This window comes from Jaculus jaculus, chromosome 1 (genome assembly GCF_020740685.1).
Source record: "Jaculus jaculus isolate mJacJac1 chromosome 1, mJacJac1.mat.Y.cur, whole genome shotgun sequence".
NCBI lineage: Eukaryota > Metazoa > Chordata > Mammalia > Rodentia > Dipodidae > Jaculus > Jaculus jaculus.
The window spans coordinates 258,331,859-258,357,054 of record NC_059102.1 but is presented as its reverse complement, the minus strand read 5'-3'; the positions used below and the strand labels follow the sequence as shown (position 1 = coordinate 258,357,054).

Sequence of the window (25,196 nt, the reverse complement as noted above, 5' to 3'; positions counted from 1 at the left end):
CAGGGCTTCCAGCCACTGCAGAGGAACTCCAGACGCGTGCGCCCCCTTGTGCATCTGGCTAGCGTGGATCCTGGGGAATCGAGCCTCGAACCGGGGTCCTTAGGCTTCACAGGCAAGCGCTTAACCGCTAAGCCATCTCTCCAGCCCTACTGGCCTTACTTCTACAAAGCTCCACACTCAAAGATGCTATTGCCAGCAGCTCCATCTTATGGAGGGGAAACCAAGACTTAAAAAGTTTAAGGTCCTCGACCCAAGTCGCCCAGCCCATGAATGATGCCAGCCTTTGTCTCACGTCCCTGCCATCATCAGTACTGGGGTAAAAGCAGGGATCATTTTTCCCCTTTTCTACAGAGGGGAAACTGAGGCACAAGAGGTGCTGTCACTTGCCTGACAATGCAGAGGTGTGCCTTGAAACTTGCAGGGTGCCATGTTGCCCTTTCTTACACACCGCACCTCCCAGAGGGACAGCCGCCCCCAGGAAGTGTCACCGAGGCTCTGTGGGTGAGATGAAAAGCAGTTTGGTATGGCCAAGAGCTCAGAGGAAGCAAAGACTCTTGCCACGAAAGAAGAAGTGGGGCGAGAGTGTGGGCTATGGGGTGGAGAGAGGCCTGAGAAAAGTCGATAGGCAAGTGGGTGTGGGGTGAACAGAGAGGCGCCTCCCAACTTCCCCTTCTTGCAGAAGCAGCGAGATAGCAGCGAGATTGCAGTGAACAGAGGCGAGAGCACGAGTGAGCAGCGGACTGCAGCAATCTCGGCTTGGCAGGTTAGTCCCGCAGCGCTCCCCTCCCTCCCACCTATTGGTCCTTTCCATAGCACACCACAACTGGGTGATAGACATGCCCCTGCCTGGGTGGACAGGACTGGTGACATCCTAGGAACATCAAACTAGGGACCTACCTCCTTCTCACTCCAAAGCCAGGACCCTACTTTCAGAAGAGGCTGCTGAAGTCGAGTGGGGTTAGGTGTTGGGTTCAAGTTCTAGCTTGCTCACATGGCCTGGGGTCAAAGTATTGGGCCTACCTTTCTTTATTATTATTTATTTATTTATTTGAGAGAGAGAAAGAGAGAGGGAGAGAATGGGCAGGCCAGGACCTCCAGCCACTGCAAACGAACTCCAGATACATGCGTCCGCTGTGCATCTGGCTTATGTGGGTTCTGGAGCATCAAACCAGGATCCTTTGGCTTTGCAGGCAAATGCCTTAACCACTAAGCCATCTCTCCACCCTCCCCCTACACACCTTTCTTTTTAAAAATATCTAATTACTTGCAAGGGGAGAGAGAAAGAAGGAAAAAGAGAATAAGAGAGAGGAAATGGGCACAACAGAGCCTCTTGCCACTGCAAGTGAACTTCAGATATATGTGCCACTTTGTGCATATGGCTTTACACAGGGACTGGGGAATTGAACTTGGGCTATCTCAGGCTTTGCTAGGAAGCACTCTAACTGCTGAGCCATATCTCCAGCCAGGGCCTAGCTTCCTTGAACCTTAGTTTCTTTATCTTTAAAATGGGGTGAGTCCAATAACCTAAACCTTGACGCTGGAGGATGGACAGAGTGCCAGATGTCCCTCATGGGACCTGGCATGGAGCTTGTGCCCAGAAAATGGGAACCACTGAAGTTCCCAAGCCATCATGTCTCTTGAGCGGTCAGAAAAAAGGCACTGAGGCCAGCTGGGTCACAGACTTCCTGCTGGGCTTTGCTGTCTGCCCGGCATCAGTGAAGTGGGTTGATAATAGCATTTCTCCAGGCGGTTTTTCTGCATCCCACTGGCTCACTCCTCACTTACAGCAAGGCGAGCCTGAAGCAGGCCCCAGGATGTGGGCCTCTGGGGCAGCTGTTTGGTGGAGTCAGGTGGGGCCTGGTGTGAGAGCATGTCCATCAAGGCAAGCCCTGGAGCAGCTGGGGGCACCTGGGGATTCATGGTCAGTGTTGGGGAGGAAGGTATGGGGTCCCAAGCCTCATGTACAGTTGTATTCCTGGCCAGGGTCTTTGGTTAGATAGCCTCAGACCTGGGTCAGGACTTGATTCCAACAAGTGTGGATCCCGGAAATGGTGATTTGAGTCCTTTTCCCTGGGAATAGATCTACTTGGTGTAATTTTACAGATGAGATAAAACTGACACTCAGAGAGACCAAATTCCTTACCCAATGTCACACAGGCTAGGTGCTGAATACTAGAGCTGGTTATCAGATTCACATAGCAACTCAGCTGCCCAGCTGTCTGTGGGAAGCTATACCATTCACTGAAGCGCTGAACTTGGAGTCTCGGTGGGGTTCTGGCTGCTACCCAACCTCAAGAAAGCCTTTTGCTTGCATGGTATTCTGCTTGCCTGCAATCTCCTGGAACCATCTTAGAAATAAGCTGAGGGATTCTGGCTTCCCAGAGGGCTCCATGTAATGAATTGTAGGGACAGGAACCTGAAGGCTGAGGGCAATCTGAAGGGTCAGGAGGGCACCTGAAGCTTTCGGGCAGAAGTGAAGGTGGTGGTTTGCCCCTGGGAGGGGGGTGGAAACCACAGCTTCAGTCTTGGGTGCTTGGTGTGTGTGGGTCACTTCTGCTTTGGCCTTGATTTCATTTTCTTTTTTAAAAATATTTTATTTTTATATATTTATTTGAGAGAGAGATATAGAAATAGGGACATACACACACACACACACACACACACACATACAGAATGGGCATGCCAGGGCCTCTAGCCATTGCAATTGAACTCCACATGTATGTTCCACTTTGTACATCTGCCTTTATGTGGGTATTGGGGAATCAAACCCAGTTGTTAGGTTTTGTTGGCAATCACCTTAACCATTGAGCCATTTCTCTAACCCCAAGATTTTGGACTTTTAAACAATGTTTTAAAGTTGGACTGAATAAACTGGGCGTGGTGGGGCATGCCTTTAATCCCAGAACTTGGGAGGCAGAGGTAAGATGATCGTTGTGAGTTTGAGGCCACCCTGGAACTACATAGTGAATTCCAGGTCAGCCTGGGCCAGCGTGAGACCCTACATCAAAAAAAAAAAAGTTGGATTGAATGCATTTTTAAAACATATTTATTCATGAGAAAGAGAGAGAAAGATAGAGATGAATAGAGTGAGAAAGAGAGTGTGGGCACGCTAGGACCTCTTCCCACTGTAAACAAACTCCAGACACATTTGCCACTTTGTGTATCTGGCTTTTCATAGGTACTGGAGAATTGAACCCAGGCCACCAGGCTTTGCAAGCAGGTGCCTTTAACTGCTGAGCCATCTCTCCAGCTCCTGAAATGCATTTTCTTATGATATGGTCCTGAGTTTATGGGGAACCAGGGTGTAATGCAGTGGTTTGAAGTAGATGTCTCTCATAAACTCATGTGTTTTAAATACTTTGTCATCAGCTGGTGGCAATTTGGAAGGTAGAACCTTGCTCAGAGAAGTGTGTTACTGGGGGCAGGTTTAGGGGTGTTACAGCCAGCTCCCCTAAGCTCACTCTGCTGCTATTTTCCACCTACTTTGGCAAGAAGTGATGTCCAGCCTGTGCTCTGCCATCTTTTCCTGACACCATGAACTTGCCTGGTATCAGCTGCTGGGTTTTGTGTGTGTGTGTGCGTGTGTGTGTGTTGTTTTGTTTTTTGAGGTAGGGTCTCGCTGTAGCTCAGGCTGACCTGCAATTCACTATGTAGTCTCACTCTGGCCTTGAACTCACAATGCTCCTCTTACCTCTGCCTCTTGAGTGCTGGGATTAATGGCATACAGCACAATGCCTGGTTAGATTTTTGTACTTATTTGTTTATTGTTTATATTTGAAAGAAAATTTCTTTTATAAAAAAATTTATTTATTTATTTGAGAGAGAGAAAAAGAGACAGATATACATAGAGAGAGAATGGGCACGCCAGGGCCTTTAACCACTGCACATGAATTCCAGACGCATGTGCTACCTTGTGCATCTGGTTTACATGGGTTCTGGGGAATCAAACCTGGGTTCTCTGGCTTTGCAGTCAAGCACCTTAACCACTAGGCAATTTCTCCAGCCCCCCCCCCCTTTGTATTTCTTTTATGAGAGAGAGAGAGAGAGAGAGAGAATTGGCACACCAGGGCCTCCAGCCACTGCAGTTGAACTTCAGACATGTGCACCATCTTGTGTACATGTGCAACCTTATGCACTTGCTTCACCTTGTGTATCTGGCTTTTGTAGGATCTGGAGAGTAGAACACGGATCCCTAGGCTTTGCAAATGCCTTAACCACTAAGCCATCTTGCCAGCCCTCTCCAGCCCTTTGTAAAAATCTCATTCATTTTATTGAAAGACAGATTTCTAAGTTGCCCCAAGAACACACAGATATTGAGAAGTCTGCGACTGTAGCATATGGGGCAGCCTTAGAAAATAGAGACACGAACAAGATATAACCGTGCTTCCCAGTGTGGATATTATTGCTCTTGGACATATTAAAATAAAAATATATGATTCATTTGTAGGGATGTTACTGGGATGTTACAATATGCTTCCCCATTCCCAGTGCCGAGACTTAAACCCAGAGTCTTGCATAGGCTAGGCAAGTGCTCTACCACTGAGCCACATTGCCGTTTCTTTTTTTATAAATTTTTATTTATTTATTTTCTTTTGAGGTAGGGTCTCACTCTGGTCCAGGCTGACCTGGAATTAACTGTGTAGTCTCAGGGTGTCCTCGAACTCACGGCAATCCTCTTACCTCTGCCTCCCTAGTGCTGGTATTAAAGGCGTATGCCACCATGCCCGGCTCACATTCCCATTTCTTATGTGTTATCTTCATCTGGCTCTTTTAAACTAATGATATATCATCTTCCTTTATCATATGGCTACATATGCATACTCTACACACTTACTTATGTTGTGTATGTGAATTTGAGTGTGCATGTGTACACATGTGCCTTGGTGTGTATGTGCTTGGTGTGTATGTGGCACCCAAAGGTGTTGGTTCCCTCTTTTCATCTTATTTTGAGACAAGGTCTCACTTGCTGTTGTTTTTGTCCCTGGGAATGTCAGGCTAGCTGTCCCCTGAGCTTTGAGTCTCCTGGCTCCGCCTTCCATTGTCATAGCTATGTCGAGATTACATGCCCTGCCCGGTTGCATCTGGATTTACGTGGGTGTCGGAGGTTGGTAGGTTTATGAAACAAGCACCTTTAACCACAGAGATACCTCCCTAGTCCCGAGGCATAATTTGAAGAAGTAAAATCCTCATTCACTGTACTTTTTTGTTTTGCTTTGTTTCGCAGTACTGGGTTTCAAACCTAGGGTCTGGTGCATGCTAAGAAAGTACTGTTCCACAGAGCCACATGCCCAGTTGTGATGGGTGTTATCAACTGACAGGATCTAAAGTCACCAACGAGACAAACCTGGGCATGTGTGTGAAGGTGTTTCTGGATTGGGTTAATTGAGGTGGAAAAGGCCGCCTTAAATGTGGGTGGGCCCATCCCATGGGCTGGGGCACAGGACGGAATGAAAAGGGGCAAGAGCAGAGCACCAGCATTTACTGCTCTCAGCCTCCTGACTGCAGACGCCATGTGCCCAGCTGCCTCACACTGCTGCCTTCACTTTCCCCACTATGCAGGCTGCACCCTAAACCGCGAGCCAGGATGACCCCTTCCTAAAGTTGCTTTGCCAGATCCTTGGTCATAGCAATGAGACAAGTAACTAACATATCATTCCTTCCTCCCTTCCTTCCTTTCTTTCTTTTTGGCTTTTCGAGGTAGGGACTCACTCTAGTCCAGGCTGACCTGAAACTCACTGTGTAGTGTCAGGCTGGCCTCAAGCTCATGGTGATCCTCCTACTTCTGCCTTCTGAGTGCTGGGTTTAAAGGCACGCACCACCACAGTCCTGTCTTTTTAAACTTTTAATTTTGGGAAAAAATGACAAATTCAGGGTCCATTGTGGAAGAGGTGGAGGAAAAAATGTAAGAGCCAAAGGAAGGGTAGGACTACTTACAATGTGCTCCTTCAGACACAAAATGGCCTGGATATCCATGACCTCACTGTGCCTGACACTACCTACACAAGACCATCATAATAGGAGGAAAAGATCATCCCATCAAAATAAAAGAGAAACTGATCGAGACGGGGAGGGGATATGATGGAGAGTGGAGTTTCAAAGGTAAAGGTGGTAGGGAGGGAATTACCATGGGATATTGTTTACAATTATGGAAGTTGTCAATAAAAAGATGACAAATTCAGGGCTGGGGAGATGGCTCAGTCATTAAAGGTGCCTGCTTGCTTGCAAAGCCTACCAGCCCAGGTTCACGTCCCTCGTACCCACATAAAGCCAGACGCAGCAAGAGGCGCTGGTGTGCCCATTCATATTCTTCGCACAAATCTTGCAATGCAATCTTTCTCTCTCTGCTTGCAAATAAATGAAAAAAGAATATTTTTAAAATTATAAATTCATAGTTGCTTGGAAAAAACAGTACTGAAATATTCTGTGAACTCTTCACACAATTTTCTCCTACATATCCACAGTACAATCTGAAATCTGGAAGTTCACTTTGGAACAATTCAGACCTTATTCAATGTTCACCAGTTGTTTTTTATTTTTTATTTTTCAATGTTCACCAGTTTTATACATACTTGTTTATGTGTGTGATGTGGGTGTGTGTTTAATTCTATGCAATTTTATCACATGCGTAAATTCCCACAGCAGCCACCACAATCATGACACAAGACTATTCTGTCACCACAGGGCCATGTACTCCCCCTTCATAGACACCCCCCAACCCGTGGCAACCACTAATCTCTCCTCTGTCTCTGTAATTTTCATTTCAAGCATGTTATACAAGTCACATCACAGAATCTTAACATTTTGAGATTGGCTTTTTTTCTTTTGTTCATAGTAATTCCCTTGAGAGCCATACAATTTAAATATCTAAATTTTAAAAGATATTTGTTTCTGTAAACTGTTGAGTTACAGCTCATAGTATGAATGCACCACAGTTTTTAAACCATATACCCACTGGGACATTGAGGTTGTTCCCAATTTGGAGCTATTATGAGTAAGGCTGCTATACAAGTTCATAGCTTTTATTTCCCCCCATGAACATGAGTTTTTATTTTTTGGATAAAAACTGCAGGGTTGGGCTGGAGAGATGGCTTAGCGGTTAAGCGCTTGCCTGTGAAGCCTAAGGACCCCGGTTCGAGGCTCGGTTCCCCAGGTCTCACGTTAGCCAGATGCACAAGGGGGCGCACATGTCTGGAGTTCGTTTGCAGAGGCTGGAAGCCCTGGCGCGCCCATTCTCTCTCTCTCCTTCTATCGGTCTCTGTCTGTGTCTGTCGCTCTCAAATAAATAAAATTTAAAAAAAAAAAAAACTGCAGGGTTAGCTGGGTGTGGTGGTGCATGCCTTTAATCCCAGCACTCAGGAGGCAGAGGTAGGAGGATTGCCATGAGTTCGAGGCCACCCTGAGACTACTTAGTGAATTCTAGGTCAGCCTGGGCTAAGGTGAGACCCTACCTCAAAAACAAAAACAAAACAAAACAAAAAACCCCAACCAATCAACTAAACAAACAAAAATTTGCAGGGTCATATGGTGGATACATATTTAGCTTTAGTTTTGTGGTTCTAGTTGAATCTAGAACATTGCACATGCTAGCTAAGTGCTGTGCCACTGAGCTATACCCTAGATCACATGTTTAGTTTCATATGAAACTGCTATTCTTCAGAGAGGCATTGAACCTGACTTACTGAGCTATTCTATTATTGATAGATATTTACATGGCTCCAGACTTCTCTGGTGCTGAGGATCAAACTGGGGTCTCACACATGCTTCACAAGTGCTCTTCACTGAGCTGTAGCCCAGCTCTTGTGAAAATTTATTTATTTTTATTTATTTATGAGAGAGAGAGACAGAGAGAGAGAGAATAGGCATGCCAGGACCTCTAGCCACTGCAAATGAACTCCAGACACATGTACCACCATGTGCATCTGGAGTGGGTTTGGGGGAATGGAACCTGGGTCTTTAGGCTTTGCAGGCAAGCATCTTAACTGCTAATCCATCTCTCCAGCCCTATTTTTATATTTTAAGTGACTGCAGGCACACATGTGCCATGGCATGTGTGTGTGTGTCGATCAACTTTGAGGTTGGTCCTTGCCTTTCCCCCTCATTTGAGGCAGGGTTTTCTCTCTGGATCTCATTCTGCTATCTTTTGCCTCTCGTGCCATGAGCTTCTGGAAAATTCTCTAGTCTCCACCTTCTTTATTGCCATCCAGGGATTACAGAGGCCTGCCTCAGCTTCCAGCTTTTTACATAGGCCTGGGGATTGAACTCAGTACTCAGCTTGAACAGTGAGCACTTCGTCTACTGAACCACCTTCCCAGTCCTTAGCCCTTGTCTTTTTTCCTTTTCCTTTTTCTTTTTGTCTTTTCGAGGTAGGGTTTCACTCTAGCTCAGGCTGACCTGGAATTCAGTATGTAGTTTCCGGGTGGATCACAGTGATCCTCCTACTTCTGCCTCCCAAGTGCTAGGATTAAAGGCCTGAGCCACCATGCCCAGCAACACTTATTTTATTTATTTATTTATTTATTTATTTATTTATTTATTTATTTATTTGAGACAGAGAGAGGGACAGAGAGAAAAAGAGAGACAGAGAAACAGAGAGAGAGAATGGGTGTGCCAGGTCCTCTAGCTACTGCAAACGAACTCCAGGATGCATGCACCACCATGTGCATCTGAGTTATATGGGACCTGGAGAATTGGATCTGGGTCTTTAGGCTTCACAGGCAAGCACCTTAACCTCTAAGCCAACTCTCCAGCCCCCACTTTTTTTTTTTTCTATTGTGAGTAAAGCTGGTAGTTTTCACTTTCATTTGGTAAATCCCTAGAGGTAGAATTGCTAGTGTTCTGGTAAGTGTGTGTCTGACTTTATCAGAAATTGCTCAGACCTTTTCATTGCCTGCTTGTCAGAAATAAGGAAGCATTCCAGCCATTCTATATCCTCAACAATCCTTGGCACTTCTAGTCGTTTCAGTTTGAGCCATTCTAGGTGATGTGTGGTGGTGTCGGACGGGTTCTCATTTGTATTTTCCTTTCTAAAATTTTCTGTTTATTTATGGTTGCCATGGCGCACCTGTGGAGGTCAGAGGATAACCTCCAAGTGTCTCCGCACCTCCTTCACAGTCAGGGTTTCTTGCCACTACAACAGCAAGCTATAGATTACATCCAACTTCATGCAGGTGCTGGAGAGTCGAGCCTGGGCCAACAGGCTTTGTAAAGCAACTGCCTTGAGTTGCTGAACCATCTCTCCAGGACCCCCCTTTTTTTTTCTTTTGCATTTTTCTTTTCTTTTACTAAAAAACATTTATTTATGCATGTGCATGTGAGCAAGACAAAGGTGGAGGGGGAGGAATAGGGAGAGAGAGAAAATAGGGAGAGAGAGAAAATGGACCTGCCAGGGCCTTCTGCCACTGTAAACTCCAGACACATGTACTACTTTGTGCATCTGGCTTTACATGGATACTGGAGAATCAAACCTTGGGCCCTCAGGCTTTGCAAGATAGCACCTTTTAGCCACTTAGCAACATTGCCGGGCCTTTTTTTTTTTGTATTTTTCTAATGCATAATATTGAGCTTTTTTGTGCCCTTATTTCCCATCCATAGATTTTCTTTGATATAGTTCAAATCTCTCCTCATTTTTGTTGTTTTTGTCTTCTTAGTGGCTGTAAGTGCTCTTTGCATATGCCACATACAAGGAAAAAACTCGTATTAGCAATTTTTTTTTTTTTTTTCAGACTGTGGCTTGTCTTCTTATTCCCTAACAGTGACCACCAACGCGCAGAATTGGTGAAGGCCAATTTGCTATTTTTTTCTTTTATGGATTGCAGGTTTGGTGTTGTTCTAAGTACTCTTAGAGTAATCCAAAGTTAGAAAGATTTTCTCCTTTTTACCTCCAGAAGTTTGTTAACTTTACTTTTGATATTTTGATTGATGAAACATTTTGAGTTTTTTTAACCTTTATTTATTTATTGTTTGCTTTATTTATTTATTTGTTTTTGTTTTTTGTTTTTCAAGGTAGGGTCTCACTCTGGCTCAGGCTGACCTGGAATTCACTATGTAGTCTCAGGGTGGCCTCAAACTCTCAGCGATCCTCCTATCTCTGCCTCCTGAGTGCTGGGATTAAAGGCATGCACCACCACGCCTGGCTTATTTATTGATTTTTGAGGTAGGATCTCGCTCTCACCCAGACTGACTGGTTGGTAATTCACTATGTAGTCTCTGGCTGGTTTGGAACTCACAGTGATCCTCCTGCCTATGCCTCCTGAGTGCTGGAATTAAAGGTGTGCACCACCATATCTGGCTTGAGTTAAACATTTTTTGAGGTAGGATCTCGCTCAGCCTAAATTGACCTGGAATTCACTATGTAGTCTGTGGGTGGCCTCCAACTCCCAGTGATCCTTCTACCTCTACGTCCTGAGTGCTGGGATTAAAGGCATGCACCACCATGCCTGGCAAATTTTTTGAATTTTGCCAATTATGGATCTAAACTTTTTCTTATTTTGGCATCAGATAGCCAATGTTCCAGAACTGTTTGTTGAAGGCTGTGCTTTCTTCAATGAGTTACTTTTGCGTTTTTGTTGGAAAAATCTTGATTAAAAATAATAATAAAAGCCAGGTGTGGTGTCGCACGCCTTTAATCCCAGCACTCGGGAGGCAGAGGTAGGAGGATTGCTGTGAGTTCGAGGCCAGCCTGAGACTACAGAGTGAATTCCAGGTCAGCCTGGGATACAGTGAGACCCTACCTCGGAAAACCGAAATAAATAAATAAATAAACCAATGCCTGGATATATTTCTGACTCTTCAGTTATGCTCATCCGCATGTCTTATCCACATGCCAATAACACACTAATATCATAGCTTGATTGCAAGCCTTGATATGATAAGCTAGTGTGAATCCTCTGTTTTTCCATGTGTTACTTTGTGACTACAGCAACCTAGGGAAGGAGGGGAGGGGTTAGCTCAGCTCATGGTTTCAGGGTGCTGTCCACTGTGGAGGGGAAGGCACGGCGGCAGGAATGTGAGGTGGCTGATCACATTGCAGTCACAGCCAGGAAGCAGAGAGTGATGAATGGTGGTGCTTCATTCACTTTCTCCTTAGTAGTTGTTAGGGGCCCAGTCAACGTGCAATGGTGTCACCTACATGCAGGGTGGGTCTTCCACTTCAATTAACCTAATCTGGAAGGTCCCCCACAGACATGCCCAAAGGTTTGTCTCTGAAACAAGTCTATAACCAAGATTGCACAAACACAAATTCTAGAACTGGCTTTTAGTATTCTCTTCTGTCCCACTGTTTGAGACAGGGTCTCATATGGCCAGGCTGGCCTTGACTTTCATTTATAACAGAGGATGACCTTGATTTTGTTCTTCCTGTCTCTACCTTTACGTGCTTGGGTTACAGATGTACAGCCCTCACTCCACCCCCACCCCAGAAAGAATGGTTAGTTTTTCAAAGACTTTTCTCTTGGCCTGGGGCATAACCCGAGTTGAGTAGTGTGGGGGTTTGATTCAGGTGTCCCCCATAAACTTAGGTGTTCTGAATGCTAGGTTCCCAGCTGATGGACATTTGGGAATTAATGCTTCCTGGAGGGAGTGTATTGTTGGGGGCGGGCTTATGAGTATTACAGCCAGTTTCCCCATGCCAGCGTTTGGCACACTCTCCTGTTGCTATTGTCCACCTTATGTTGGCCAGGGGCTGATGTCCACCCTCTGCTCATGCCATCATGAAGCTTCCCCTTGAGCCTGTAAGCCAAAATAAATCTCTTTTTCCCAGAAGCTGCTCTTGGTTGGGTGATTTCTACTAGCAATGTGTACAGAAAAGTGGTACTGAGGAGTGGGATTGCTGCTAGATACCTGACTGTGTGGCTTTGGCCTTTTGGAGCTCATTTTCAAGAGGAATTTGGGAGGATTTCAAACCTTGGCCTAAGAGATACCTTGCAATGCTGTAAGTACAGCTTGATGGACTATTCTGGTTTGAGCTGCAAGACCTGAATGTAGTAAGACCTATGGACTGTGAGGTTTGGCTTATGAGGGTGAGAAAGAGCTTTGCTTGGACTGGGCTAGCAGTTTGAGTGACAAGCTTGCTCTTATGCCCATATCCTGAGAAGTTGTGCAGGGTTGCTTTGCATAGAAATGAACTAGTGTGAGCAGAGGGATATGGCACAAAAAGAAAAATCTTTGGGTGAGTTGTTGCCCATTCAGCTGCAACTGAGAGATTACAACCTATGAGACAGGGCTAGCTGACCTGCGCTGGGGCAACAAGAAGAATGTAGACTGTTTTGAAGAGGCCTGAGTGTTTAAGGAGTGCCCTGTTCTTCAAAGTCTGTTTTATTTCCCCCTGGATTAACAAATTGGCACCCTACCTGCTACTGTGGAGTATAAGAAATGCAGGAAAGAGAGGGTCATTGAGTTTGCAACACAGTCTTGTGTTTTGGAAATGGCCATGGGCAGTGTCAAGCAGGTTTGCTGGATGCCTGCACGGAGACCCCATGGAGCCATGAGGATGAACCGTGGCTTGCAGTGGAGACCCAGTGGAGATGCCGGGACCATGAGATGGCTGCTAAGGAGCTGCCGGCCCCTATGAAGTTTTCCAGGACTGTGAGTAGCCTAGCTGGAGGGGCGGACTTGGAATGCCAGAGACTTGTTGCTGGTTAGAATTATCAGACTTGGAGATTTGTCACTGGCTAGAGTTGTTGGACTTGAAGCTACAGAGTTTGATGTTTGCCCTGGTTTTTTAAATCTTGTGTTGGTTGAATGTTTCTTTGCTATGCCCAATGCCATCTCTTGCAGTGTGAATATTTATTCTGTGCCATTATGGGTTTTTTGAGGTTATTTTTTGGTATTATGGCTCAGTTAAAAGATCTTGGACTATGGGGATGTATGAACATCATTGGAATTGATAAAAACTATGAGACTTTTAAAGTTAGATGAATGCATTGCATTTTACATCATGTATGGTTATATCAGTTTATGGGGGCCAGGGGCAGAATGTGGTGGTTTGATTCAGGTGTCCCCCATAAATTTAGGTGCTCTGAATGCTAGGTTCCCAGCTGATGGATATTTGGGAATTAATGCCTCCTGGAGGGAGTGTTTTGTGGGGGCATGCTTATGGGTGTTATAGCCAGTTTCCCTATGCCAGTGTTTGGCACACTGTCCTTTTGCTATTGTCCACCTTATGTTGGCCAGGGGGTGATGTCCACCCTTGGCTCATGCCATCCTTTTCCCCTTGAGCCTGTAAGCCAAAATAAATCTCTCTTTCCCAGAAGCTGCTCTTGGTTGGGTGATTTCTACCAGCAATGCGGACTGGACTGCAACAAGTAGGGAATGTGGTGATAGTGTGCCCTCTTCAGGAAGTGCATCTTGCTGGAGGATTGAGGATGGCAATTGGTGCTGAGGGCTGCTGGACACTCTAGGTGGCAGAGAAGTCCTGGGGAAAGCTGGACATTGTAATGACACATGACCAACATTTTTGCCTCATCTTCTGCAGCCTTCAGAGGCCCGATGCCTCCCATTAAGTGCTTCCAGAGTCACAAGGCTTGAGTTGATTGGCTTCTTCTTGTCCTCATGTTTTCAGCATTTCTCCACTGTAGGTACTTAGGTTCAACTTTTTAAAAAATTACTTACTTGTTTATGAGAGAGGTCGGGGGGAGAGGGAGAGAAGGGGAGAGAGAAAGTCCACAGGTGTGCCAGGGCCTCCTGCTGGTGCAAATGAACTTTAGACACATGTGTCACTTTGTGTGTTTGGGTTTATGTGCATACTGGAGGATTGAACTCAGGCTGTCAGGGTTTGCAAGCAAGCACCTTTTCTAAAAATTTTATTTATTTGCAAGAAGAGAGAGATGGGGGGTGAGAAAGAGGGAGGGAGAGAAAGAATATGAGGTGTGCCAGGGCCTCCAGCTGCTGCAAACAAACTCCAGATATATGTGCCACTGTACTTTACATTGGTACTGGGGATTTAAACCTGGGTTCTTAGCTTTGCAGGCAAGTGCCTTAATGGCTGAGCCATCTCTCTAGCCTGTAAGCAAGCACTTTTAACTGCTCAGCTCTCTCTTTAGTTTGGGTTCAATTTTTTTTTGTTGTTGTTAGTTATGGACATACTCAGTATGTAAACAGCGCATGTTGGTACCATCCTTTCCCTCATCCCTGACCCCCCTCCAGGTTCAATTTTTTTATGGTCTGAAAAATTTATTACCATGTGGTCATCTGCTTGGTAGACTCCAGGCTTTGCTGTCATCAGAGAATCTTGGCTGGTTTCTTCTTTTCTATTGCTCTGTCTTTGTGGCTTCATGCTAATTTGATTCATCCAGTCTCCTTTCAGTCGGGTTTTGGGCTAGACATAAACTTGCTATGTTTAAGCAGAGTTCTATTCATTCATTTTTTATTTTCTTTTAAAAATATTTTATTTATATTTATTTGGGAGAGAGAAGGGAGAGAGAGAGAGAGAGAGAGAGAGAGAGAGAGAGAGAGAGAGGATGAGAATGGGCACACCAGGGCATCCAGCCACCACAAACCAACTCCGGACTCATGCACCACCTTGTGCGTCTGGCTTACGTGTGTCCTGGGGAATTGAACCAAGGTACTTTGGCTTTGCAGGCAAATGCCTTAACTGCTAAGACATATCTCCAGCCCCACTCTTTTCTTTTCTTTAGAGTGCTGGGGATTGAACTCAGGGCCTTGTGCATCCTTGGCAAGAGCCCTCACCATTGAGTTACAGCCCCAGCCCCTAGTCATTCATTTTAACACTGAGGAAAAGGAAAGCAGAGAGGTTCTAAGGAGTGGAGAGTTAATGCCAGGACAAGACAGGGTTGTACCTTGCTTACTCTTAGCAGTTATAGGGTGAGGCTGGAGCCCAGGGGAGCCCCCAGAGTGAGCTTGTTTTGGGAGAGGCTATCCTAGGCTGAGTGGCTAATGGCAGCTAGTACTCAGTGGTCAAACAGTCTGGAGTTAGGGACAACTGGCTCTGAGCAAACCAAGACCTTTGCCGTGTAAGCCTTGCTTTTCTCAGCTGTGAAGTGCAGAAGTGGGTGAAGCTGTTCAGAAGCTGTGGGTCCCATTCCCAGGGTCTTGTAGGTGCCTGGAAGGCAGAAGTGGCTCTTCAACTATACTGATGGTGGCATCCCCTTTCCCAGGGCTGGCACCAGCACCTGGAGGAGACGTGAGCACAGGGCATGGATCACTGCAGGACCCTTTTCTTCTTCCTGTGTCTCCTGGCATCTCAGGGCACCATAGCAGGTAAGAGGCCTCTTCAGGGGGATGGGGTGCTGACCTGCTGGCTGAGGGATCTGAGTGTCACTTCTCACAGAGACACCACAGGAACTTCTGCGCTGGATGGAGAGCATGGAGCCCCGCCAGGGGCGCCGTGGACAGCACTTGGTGTCTCACGCTGGGTGAGTGCGGTGTCAACTGTACCCCTTCCCTGGCTGCACCCCAGTCAGTGATCCAGAGCTAGTCTATGGCAGACCTTCAGCTCTGTATGGAGTAAATATCCATTGCATGCCTGGTTCCAGGCTCTGAAGATGTAGGAGAGAGATGCTGCTGCCCTCCTGAGCTTATTGTTTAGAGGGTGGGGCTTGACTGTGGCATCATAAAACTAAGTGGGTCCCTCGAATTTCAGGGGATCTAAGACTCTGGCTGAGGATAGGTGGGGAAGGAGAAATAAGGGTATGATCTGGTGCAAATGTGGGGAAGACAGGGTGGAGAGTGGGAGGCCACATCCTCTCGGCTGTTTAGAGTTCCCTCTCACCCCACTCCTCTCAAGCCTCAGGAAAGTCCACCACTTGGAGCAGATGCTGCTGAATACCAGCTTCTGTGGCCACAACCTGACCTTGCAGACCAGATCCATCCAGTCTCTGGTCTTCAAGCTGACTTGCGATTTCCCGGGCCTCTCCTTGAGCAGCAGCATGCTGGAGCATTCCCACCAGGTCAGAGGCCACCAGGGGATGGGCTGGCCAGCTGCCTGTGTCCCTGAAGCTCTGCCTTCCTCTGGATGCTGCCCCAACCTCAGTGTGTGCTCTGCCCCAACTAGTAGGGAGTTGACTCCTTTGCTTTTACAGTGTGAATAACAGGAAAGAGGGGTGCTCTGTGGCCCCTCAAGAACAAGGTCTTCCTCTTGATTGTGCCCAGAGGCAGGTAGAGGGAAGGTTCTGGGGCTGGAGGCAGTGGGATAGGCCAAGGATGCCTATATCCTTTTAGGACCCTGGCATGATATTGGCTGGATGCTTATCAGTGTGGGGTGCTAGGTCCTGAGGTGGCTCCATTCTCAGGGGCCCCAGATGGGTAGAGATGGACACCATGGTGTCTGGGGGAAGGTGTGGTCTGAGGGTTCTTCAGGTAGACGCCTAGAAGGTCTCATGGGACAGGAACAGGGAAGGTGTTGGGGCTGGGTCTGCAGGCCCCAGACGCCAGGCTCACCCTGTCCTGGCCCTCTGCAGGCCAGAACCCCACATGCCATGCAGTTCCCTGCTGAACTAACCCAGAACGCCTGCAGGACCTCCTGGCCTGCAGAGCTTCGGCTCATCTGCATCTACTTCTTCAGTGCCCACTTCTTTCAGGTCAGGAGAGGGTGCCCAGGGAGGGTGGGTGCTGGCTCCTTCCCAGGGTACTGTGTCACTGGGGCATCTGTGTCATTAGTGGGGACCAGCACCAAGTCAGTCTGTGCAACCCTAGCCAGTCATTGCCTCTCTTGGGGTCTCAGTTTCTCTAGAGCTTTAGGAAGATGTGATTGTAGTCTGCAAATGAGACCTAAAGAATTTAATGTGTCTGAGTTGGAGACAGACAGATGGCGCATTAAGAAGAGGGCGTTGGGAGGGAGAGTTCTGACCTCATTCATGGTCTCCCAGATCCCCTGTTCTCCATCTTTCTTCCTCTGCACACCCAGGATGATAGCAACTCTTCACTGCTCAATAACTATGTTCTGGGAGCCCAGCTGGACCATAGACACGTGAGCAACCTCCAGGAGCCCATCAACATCAGCTTCTGGCACAATAAAAGCCTGGTACTGTGAGGGACTCCATCATTTCTTTCTTTCTTTTTTCTTTTGTTTTGAGGTAGGGTCTCTCTCTAGCCCAGGCTGACCTGGAATCCACTATGTAGTCTCAAGCTGGCCTCAAACTCAGGGCGATCCTCCTACCTTTGCCTCCCAAGTGCTAGGATTAAAGGTGTGCATCACCAGGCCAGGTGAGGAACTCCACTTGTATCCCACCTTCTGAGGTGTTCTCGTTCAGCATTGGGACCTATGGGACCATCTGGAAAGTAGGTTTTAAATCCATCACACCTTGAAAAGTCCTGCAAAGAAACCAGCAAGAAGCTTGTTGCATTCCTCATGATTCTTTCAGTTGCTGGTGGTAGAGAACCATAAGCCAGCATGAGCACTTATGGGCATTGATTGGTTCCCATCCATGAAATTTCCAAAGGAGTTCACCTTCAGGCATGGGGAGGTCCAGGGACTGATGCCATATCCTTAGGGCTCCATTCTCAGCAGTGCTGTCCTGCCCTGGTTGTCATTGCTATTACAAGATGGTTGCTAAGATACCAGGCTTCCTCCTCCCGCCCCCTCCTAGGAGGCTTTTCCCTACCAGTGCAAATCAGGATCACAGCATCCTAAAGGTTCAGCTGGGGCACGTGTCTCTCCTTCAATCAGGCTCTTTACCCAGGAGGATGGAATGTATGGATTGACCAGGATCACATGAGGTAGAGGGTGAGCCCCCAGGTGTAGAGCAGGTGCTGAGGCTGGAATGGGGAAGGGCCATTCAGTGGGCACAAGCCTGACACCCCTGCTTCCAAGTCCATGGCATCCCTGCAAAGTGCAGATAGCTACCTTCGGGTTCCATTGTCTGCCTCCAGTCTCAGCAGGATGCCTTGAGCTCTTGACTTCAGCTCACTCACTCTTTCCTCCACACCCTGGGCTTTGCTTTACCTTCCTTCCAGAGCTGGACTGCAGGGACCTTCTTCTCGAAGGCCTCCCTTCCCTCTGCCCTCCCCGTACCCCATGCCGCATGCCCACCACCACCACTGCGGGGCCTGGCTGCTAGTGAGTCTCCCACACCGGGCTTGGATCTTCACCATTACAGTCCCCCACAGAAGAGGAGAGAGCAAGGGGCGCAAACCACCAGGGCTGTGCCTTCAGGATGCCATATGGCCTTTTGTGTCACCACCAACTCTGTGACTTGGGTATACAGGATCCCACTTTGCAAATGAATAAACCAGTGTTCAGATTTGTCCAGGACACTGCGAGAGTCTGCTGGAGGTGGAGCTGGCATCCGGGATCAGTGCAGCCCAGCCAGTGCCTGCAGAGTGTTGACAAGGGCGCAGTCGAGTTTCCCTTGGTCTCCTGAACCTCTGTACTCTAGCCTGCCCCCCCCCCCCCCCACTGAACTGACACCGCATCTCCCCTCAGGAAGGCTACTCATTGACCTGTGTGTTCTGGAAGGAGGGAGACAGCCAGCTGCCCCAGGGGGCCTGGAGCCCAGAGGGCTGTCGCACAGAGCAGCCCTCACCGGTCCAGGTGCTGTGCCGCTGCTACCATCTCACCTACTTTGCGGTTCTCATGGTATGTGCGCATGCGCCCTGGGGGCAGGGCAGGAGGCAGAGCTGCGGGGGGTCTCTGATCCGGTGGTGGGTGGTGCAGGTGCAAGGCTATAGGCAGCAGAAAACACCCAACTCTACCAGGCGTAAGCCATGCACACGCAAGTCAACTTAGGGACATGTGCTCCTTAAAAAAGGCTGGGTGAGTTTTCACCCATGGCGTGATCTAGGGGCTGACTGTCACTACGACAAGACCCTACCTCAGTTTCTCAACTGGGCTCTGTGCTGGCCCTCAGCTAGGATGGCCTACGGGACACAACAGCTCATATGCTGTGGGCTTTCAGACCAGTGGGATGAAAGCCTCTTATTCAGCTCTGCCAGCCTCAGTCTTTGCACTGAGCCACCTGAGTCAATCACTATGGGTGGGAGGAGGAAACCCGCTCACAGACCAGGCCTGCGCTCGCTCGTGGTCATGCAGTGGGAGGAGTGGTGCCTCCCGGCGAGCCAGGGAGGGAGGTTTTCACGGAGGAAGCGGTAGGAGTTGTAGGAGGCAATGTTCACGGAGAATGCCGTGGTCTTGTTGAAGCCGGGACTGAGCTATGGGGCAAGGACCCAGAGATCTACTCTGGGAGTCCTCTATGAAGGGTCCTGGGGAGGGCCAGGGGTCTGCACACATCCGGCCTCCAGCCCCTCTGCTTCTGCAGCAGCTCTCCTCGGCCCCCATCCCAGCCCAGCTGCAGGTGCCTCTCCAGTACATCTCCCTCGTGGGCTGCAGCGTCTCCATTGTGGCCTCACTGCTCACCATACTACTGCATGTCAGCTCCAGGTAACCCCCTGCCTCCGTGCCTGCTACCCCCCCACTTCCTGGTCTCCTGAAGGTGGGGTTCTGCACACGGCTAGGCCACAGCTTTGCAGTGTGGTTGCTGTTGGACCCCTCCCTGCCAGCCTCAGTTTCCCCATCATTGTGCGTCTGTAAGCCCAGGGCATGGCACTGTCTAGGTGATGTCCCACCCACAGGAAACAGAGTGAGCCCATCACACCGCGCATCCACGTGAACCTGCATGCCTCTGTACTGCTCCTGAATGTCACTTTTCTTCTGAGCTCCACGCTGGCTGTGCCCGCCGCGCCTGGGCCACTGTGCACGGCACTGGCCGCCACCCTCCACTACGTACTGCTCAGCTGCCTCACCTGGATGGCCATCGAAGGGTTCAACCTCTACCTTCTCCTGGGCCGTGTCTACAACGTGTACATCCGCCGATACATGCTTAAGCTCTGTGCGCTGGGCTGGGGTAGGAAGCAGACACCCATCCCACCTCCAGAGCTGCGGCCACACAGGCTGCTGACCCCTCATGTCCTGTATCCCCATCGCGACAACCTCACGAGTGAGCTAGTCGTGGTCAACACTCACTACTACTCTCTGTATTACTTCTTCCTTTACCGTCCCTACCTCCAACACCACCATCAGGCCATCCCTCCACATGTACCTTTGCCTCCAAAACTGTCACCACAGCTGGGATTGTCACCACTCACACTTCTAACAGCATCAATGCCACCAGAATCACCTCCTCCTCCAAATCCCTGTCCCCATCACTACCATCACTAGCATTGGAATTCCCTTCTTTTTTATTTAAAGTCTATTTTATTATTTTATTTATTTGAGACAGAAAGAGACAGAGAGAGGGAGGGAGAGGGAGAGAGAGAATGGGCACGCTAGGGCCTCCAGCCACTGCAAAAGAACTCCAGACGCATGTGTCCCCTTGTGGGTTCTGGGGAATCAAACTTGGGTGTTTTGGCTTTGCAAGCAAATGCCTTAACTGCTAAGCCATCTCTACAGACTGGAGTTCCCTTCTTGTTGCTGCAACAAAACACCTGGCCAGCAGCAGCTTATGGGAGGCAAGGGTTTATTTCAGGCTCACAGTTTCCAGGGGAAGCTTCATCATGGCCGGAGAAGCTGGCTCACTTCATCACACATCCCTAGTTCAAGTTGGCCCTGAACACACCTTGGGACTGGACTCCAGATCAACCTCTAGTACTATCTCCTCCAGGAGGGCTCTGCCTGCTGGAGACTAAGTAGAGAGCTTAATGAAAAATACCTGAGAGATTCCAGTCAGCCTGGGCTAGAGTGAGACCTTACCTTGAAAAAACAAAAACAAAAACAAAAAAAAAAGAAAAAGAAAACAAACAAACAAAAGTTTGTGTGGTGGTGTAAACCTTTAATCCCAGAAAAGGTAGGAAGATCACTGTGAGTTTGAAGCCAGCCTGGGACTACAGAATGAGTTCCTGGTCAGCCTGGGCTACAGTGAAACCTTATCTTGAAAAAAAAAATACCAAAAAACAAAAACAAAAACAAAACAAAACAAAAACCCCCCAAACCAGTCTGGGTTGGAGAGATGGCTTACTGGTTAAGGCACTTGCCTGTGAAGCCTAGGGCCCAGGTTCAATTCCACAGAACCCATGTAAGCCAGATGCACCAGGGTGCACATGCATTTGGAGTTCATGTACAGTGGCTAGAGGCCCTGGCATACCCATTCTCTCTAGTAAATGAATAAAATAAAATAAAAAACCATGAGGGTCTGGGGACATTTACATTCAAACCACGACAACCAGTGCTGTCATTACTGCCACCTCCACCATCGCTGTCTCTCCCTTCACACTATCTCCCCCTTCACCACCACCATTGCCATCAACCCTGCCACGTCTACCTCCACCTCTGTTTACAACCCCCATCATACCCCCACGCTCACCGTGCCAACCCTACCTCTGCTTCCACACCACCACCATCATCCCCAGCACCCCATCTCTGTCATAGCCACCACCTTTGTCATCTTTGTCACCACCCCCATCTTCACCATGTCACCACCCACATGGATGTCTCCATCACCACCTTCGCCCCTCTTTTTTAGATGCTTTGTTTATTTATTTACTTATTTATTTGAGAGAGAGAGGGAGAGAGAGAGAGAGAGAGAATATGGGCATGCCAGGGTCTTCTACCCATTGCAAACAAACTCCAGATGCATGTGCCACCTTGTGTATCTGGTTTATGTGGGTCCTGGGAATTGAACCTCGGTCCTTTGGCTTTGTAGGTAAGAGTCTTAAAATGGCTAAGCCATCTCTCCTTTTTTTACTATCTCTGTCCTCACCGGTTACCCCGTTCCCACTTCCTGTTAGCTTCCTGCCACTACCTCCTAGGTGACCACCGTGACTGCCACTCCCATTCTGCCCTACAGCCTCACTGATGTCCTCTTGGAGTAGAACCTCCTCCAAGACTGTCAGGCTCTTAGGTCTGAATGAACAGATTCTGTCCCTTCCCTTGCCCAGTAGAGCTCTCTGTTCTTGGGGCCTGATCCTCCGGGGCAGAGAGAGGTCTCCTGAGCCTTTGTCTACCCGTCAGGTTTCCCTGGCTTTCTGGTGCTGCTTCTCCTCATTGGCAAGAGCTCTGTGTATGGACCCTATGTGATCCCTCTCTACAATAGCCAGGAAAACAGCACGGGCTTCCAGAACATGTCCATGTGAGTGTCTCATTAGTTAGAAGGGCAGAAGGGCCACTGGGGCCCATCTACCTGTCTGTCTCCATTATCGATCTGTTTATCTATCCAACATCTATTTACTTATTCATCATCTATCTTTCTTTATTTCTGGTTTTTTTTTTTTTTTTTTTTTTGAGGTAGGATCTCACTCTAGCTCAGGCTAACCTGGAATTCACTATGGAATCTCAAGGTGGCCTCAAACTCGTGGTAATCCTCTTACCTCTGCCTCCCGAGTGCTGGGATTAAAGACGTGCACCATCACACCAGGCTCTTTCTTTATTTCTGTCTACCTATCTCTCCATTCATCGATCCATTGATCATCTATCTAAATCCCTAAACTCAAATAATTATTAATTAATTAATTCATTTATTTTTGTGTGCCGCTGTGTGTGTGTATGTGATGCCCAATATGATTCCCTGCAGCGGGGATGCAGAATGTCGGGTGTTCCACACCCAGTTTTGTTTTGAGCTGGAGTATCTTTACTCACTTTGGTGGACCTTTCAGGTCTCCAATGAGACTCAAGTCTCTGCTCCCTTGTGGGACCTGGAGGTTTGAACTCTGGGGGTCATGCTTGTGCAAGAAGCTCATTTAACCACTGAGCCATCTCTTCATATGACAACTTAAGCAATCTGCCTTGAGTATAGTCAGCTTTTTTGCCAGGTGCAAGAGTGATAGGCAGGGCAGCCGCAGCGCTGGGTCATCAGCAGAGAAAACAGATGACATGCATCATGCTCACTGGCATGGTTACCCCAACACTGAAGACCCTGTAACCACTGTCAGGGCCCATGGGGAAGACCTGGGGAGGTCATTGTGACAGGGTCTCAGATCGGTGGGCTTCACATTTCACCCTTGCCTGGAACCAGTGCGTGTTTCCTTGTCTTTAGCGTAAGGATGCTTAGATGCCTGCGCCTGGGCCATCTTGAGAATTGTCTGTGTAAGGCACGGGACATGGGGTCCAACTCAGCCTCGAGACAACATCTGTCTTGAAGGTGTCCTGGGGAGGAGAGACTCAAAGGCTTCTGGGAGGGCCTATGGACAGGCTGTGTGTTGAGCCCTCAGTGGGGGTTTTCTGCTGCCCCGTCTGCTCCCCAGCTCTCGCATGAAGAGCACACCCCTACTCAGCCACACAGTAGCATTCTAGGATGATGTGCCATTGCTCAAAGGTGGTGATAAAATGGTGACCATCGTAAGAAGGAAGTTTCCAGGAATGAGGTCATGGGCCAGTGATCTACTAGAACATAGTTCAAGTTGGCATGATGCTGGCCTGGGAAGGAAGAGGAGGGGGAGGCAGGGGAAGGAAAGGAAGGGTTTCATGAAGGCATGAGGGAGGCATGTGGCTGAGAGGTGGGTGGGGGCACTGCAGAAAGGCGACTGCAGTGACTTTGGCCTTTACCCCTCTTCTGCAGATGCTGGGTGTGCAGCCCCGTGGTGCACAGCGTCCTGGTCATGGGCTACAGCGGCCTCACGTCCCTGTTCAACCTGGTGGTACTGGCCTGGGCGCTGCACATCTTGCACAGACTGCGGGTGCGGGAGAAGGTGTTGAGCTCCTGGGCTTGCCGGGACACAGTCACTGTACTAGGCCTGACCATGCTCCTGGGCACCACTTGGACCCTGGCCTTCTTCTCCTTTGGCATCTTCCTGCCCACCCAGCTCTTCCTCTTCACCATCTTCAACTCGCTGTACGGTAGGAGCTGTGGGAGCTCATGGATGTGGCAGATGCTGGTAGGGTACTCTCTATGAAGGGTCAAAGGCAGAATGGGGGCTGAGCACAACTCCACTAAACTGGTTTAGGGTCACATTGTCTGTTGCAGGGGCATCCTCTGGGCTAGGTGAATCTCCTCCAGCTGCTAGGGTCTCTCTGTCCTATGATTATTTGGGGGACCAGGGAGGCCAACCCATCCCAGGGGTAGAGGTCCCTGGGTCCCAGAGGATGCTCCCATTGACCAGTCTCATTTTGCAGGTTTTTTCCTCTTTCTGTGGTCCTGCTCCCAGAGGTGCTACTCGGCGGCAGAGAGGGAGGCGCTCAGCTCCTCCCAGGTGACGCATTAACCCGGCTCCCGGCCTGTAGCCTCAGACTCTCGAGCTGCTGGCACTCTGAGGGCCTGGCTACCACCCAAGAAGGTAGCATCTGAACATCAGAGGCCCCTGAGCCCTCCAGAGAGCCTTTTCTGCCTCTGGATCCCAGCTCCCAGATGCAGAAGGCTGGGCATTCCCCACCTTCCCACCTGGGGGCAGACTTGCAGGGCACTGGCCTGGGAGTCAAGTCAGGACGCCGCATTCCAAGGCATGGCTCTGGGTCTCATTGTGACCCTGGGCCTGTCATTTCTCAGAGACCCTCACTGCCACAGTGGCGATGGGGCAAGAGACTGATTCTGTCTCACCCAGCGGCTCTGTGATGAGCGAAGGCCAGGGAGAAAGCATGTCAGTCCAGCCCTGGCCTTAACCTGTGACCTCCATTTGTCTGCTGGAGGACAGACCTCTGCCTTCCTCCAAGGGAAGACCTGATTGCACCTGGTCTTCCATCTATGCCCAGTGTTTCGACATCCACCTGGTGGCAGCCCACACCAGCCTACGCCCAAGGCCACTTTAGCCCCGTGCAGTGATGACAACTCTAACTCTGAGCCCACCTTCCCAAAGGTCTGAAGCCCACTCCCTCCCAAGCCTTCTTGCCAGCGCTTCCAAGGCCTCTACAGGTCTTGTAGATCAACCAGTAGCCAAGGCCACAAGGATTTTGCTTCCTGCAGCTGAGCCAGCGGGGCCTTGGGGATCCAGATACTAGATCATGGAGTAGGATTGAATTTCCCAAGCAGACATCACAGTGTGGGTTCAAAGCCACAAACTATCTTGACCACAACTGAGAGAATCCCCATTGCCTTAAACCTACCTGTCAAACCAGGTGGAAAACACCCATGAAGTCAGTGCGTTTCTCATGATAAACACCAGGAGGCACTGTTGGCATGTGCGCAAAGACATTGGCTCCAAAACTGCCCTTGGAAAAGCAGCTGTCACCTGTCTGTGAATATGTGGAGCAGCTGAAGAGGTTGGGACCTCCAGGACTATGCCTGCAGGGGAGATTGGCATGAGGAAACGCCAGTCCTGTTCACGTATTCATTGTCTCTTTCTTATGTAGCTGCCTGAGGTCACTCTTGGGAGCTTGTGTC

The 25,196-nt window shown here is 48.8% G+C and overlaps 1 protein-coding gene across 1 annotated transcript; it reads left to right on the top strand.

Moving 5' to 3' along the window:
- Positions 1-721: 721 nt before the first annotated feature.
- Positions 722-25,196, top strand: Adgrg5 (adhesion G protein-coupled receptor G5). The gene is made up of 12 exons (XM_045141540.1): positions 722-763; positions 15,114-15,216; positions 15,287-15,371; positions 15,743-15,905; positions 16,416-16,535; positions 16,862-16,978; positions 18,380-18,532; positions 19,212-19,333; positions 19,525-19,796; positions 21,899-22,016; positions 23,442-23,719; positions 23,996-25,196. The coding sequence occupies exons 2-12, from the start codon at positions 15,153-15,155 to the stop codon at positions 24,082-24,084; spliced, it is 1,581 nt and encodes a 526-aa protein (XP_044997475.1). The 5' UTR covers positions 722-763; positions 15,114-15,152; the 3' UTR covers positions 24,085-25,196.

Coding starts and splice junctions, on each gene's coding strand:
- Adgrg5 (XM_045141540.1), top strand. CDS start 15,153: ATGGATCACTGCAGGACCCTTTTCTTCTTCCTGTGTCTCCTGGCATCT. Junction 15,906..16,415: donor TGCTGGAGCATTCCCACCAG/GTCAGAGGCCAC, acceptor GGCCCTCTGCAG/GCCAGAACCCCACATGCCAT. Junction 22,017..23,441: donor GGCTTCCAGAACATGTCCAT/GTGAGTGTCTCA, acceptor CCTCTTCTGCAG/ATGCTGGGTGTGCAGCCCCG.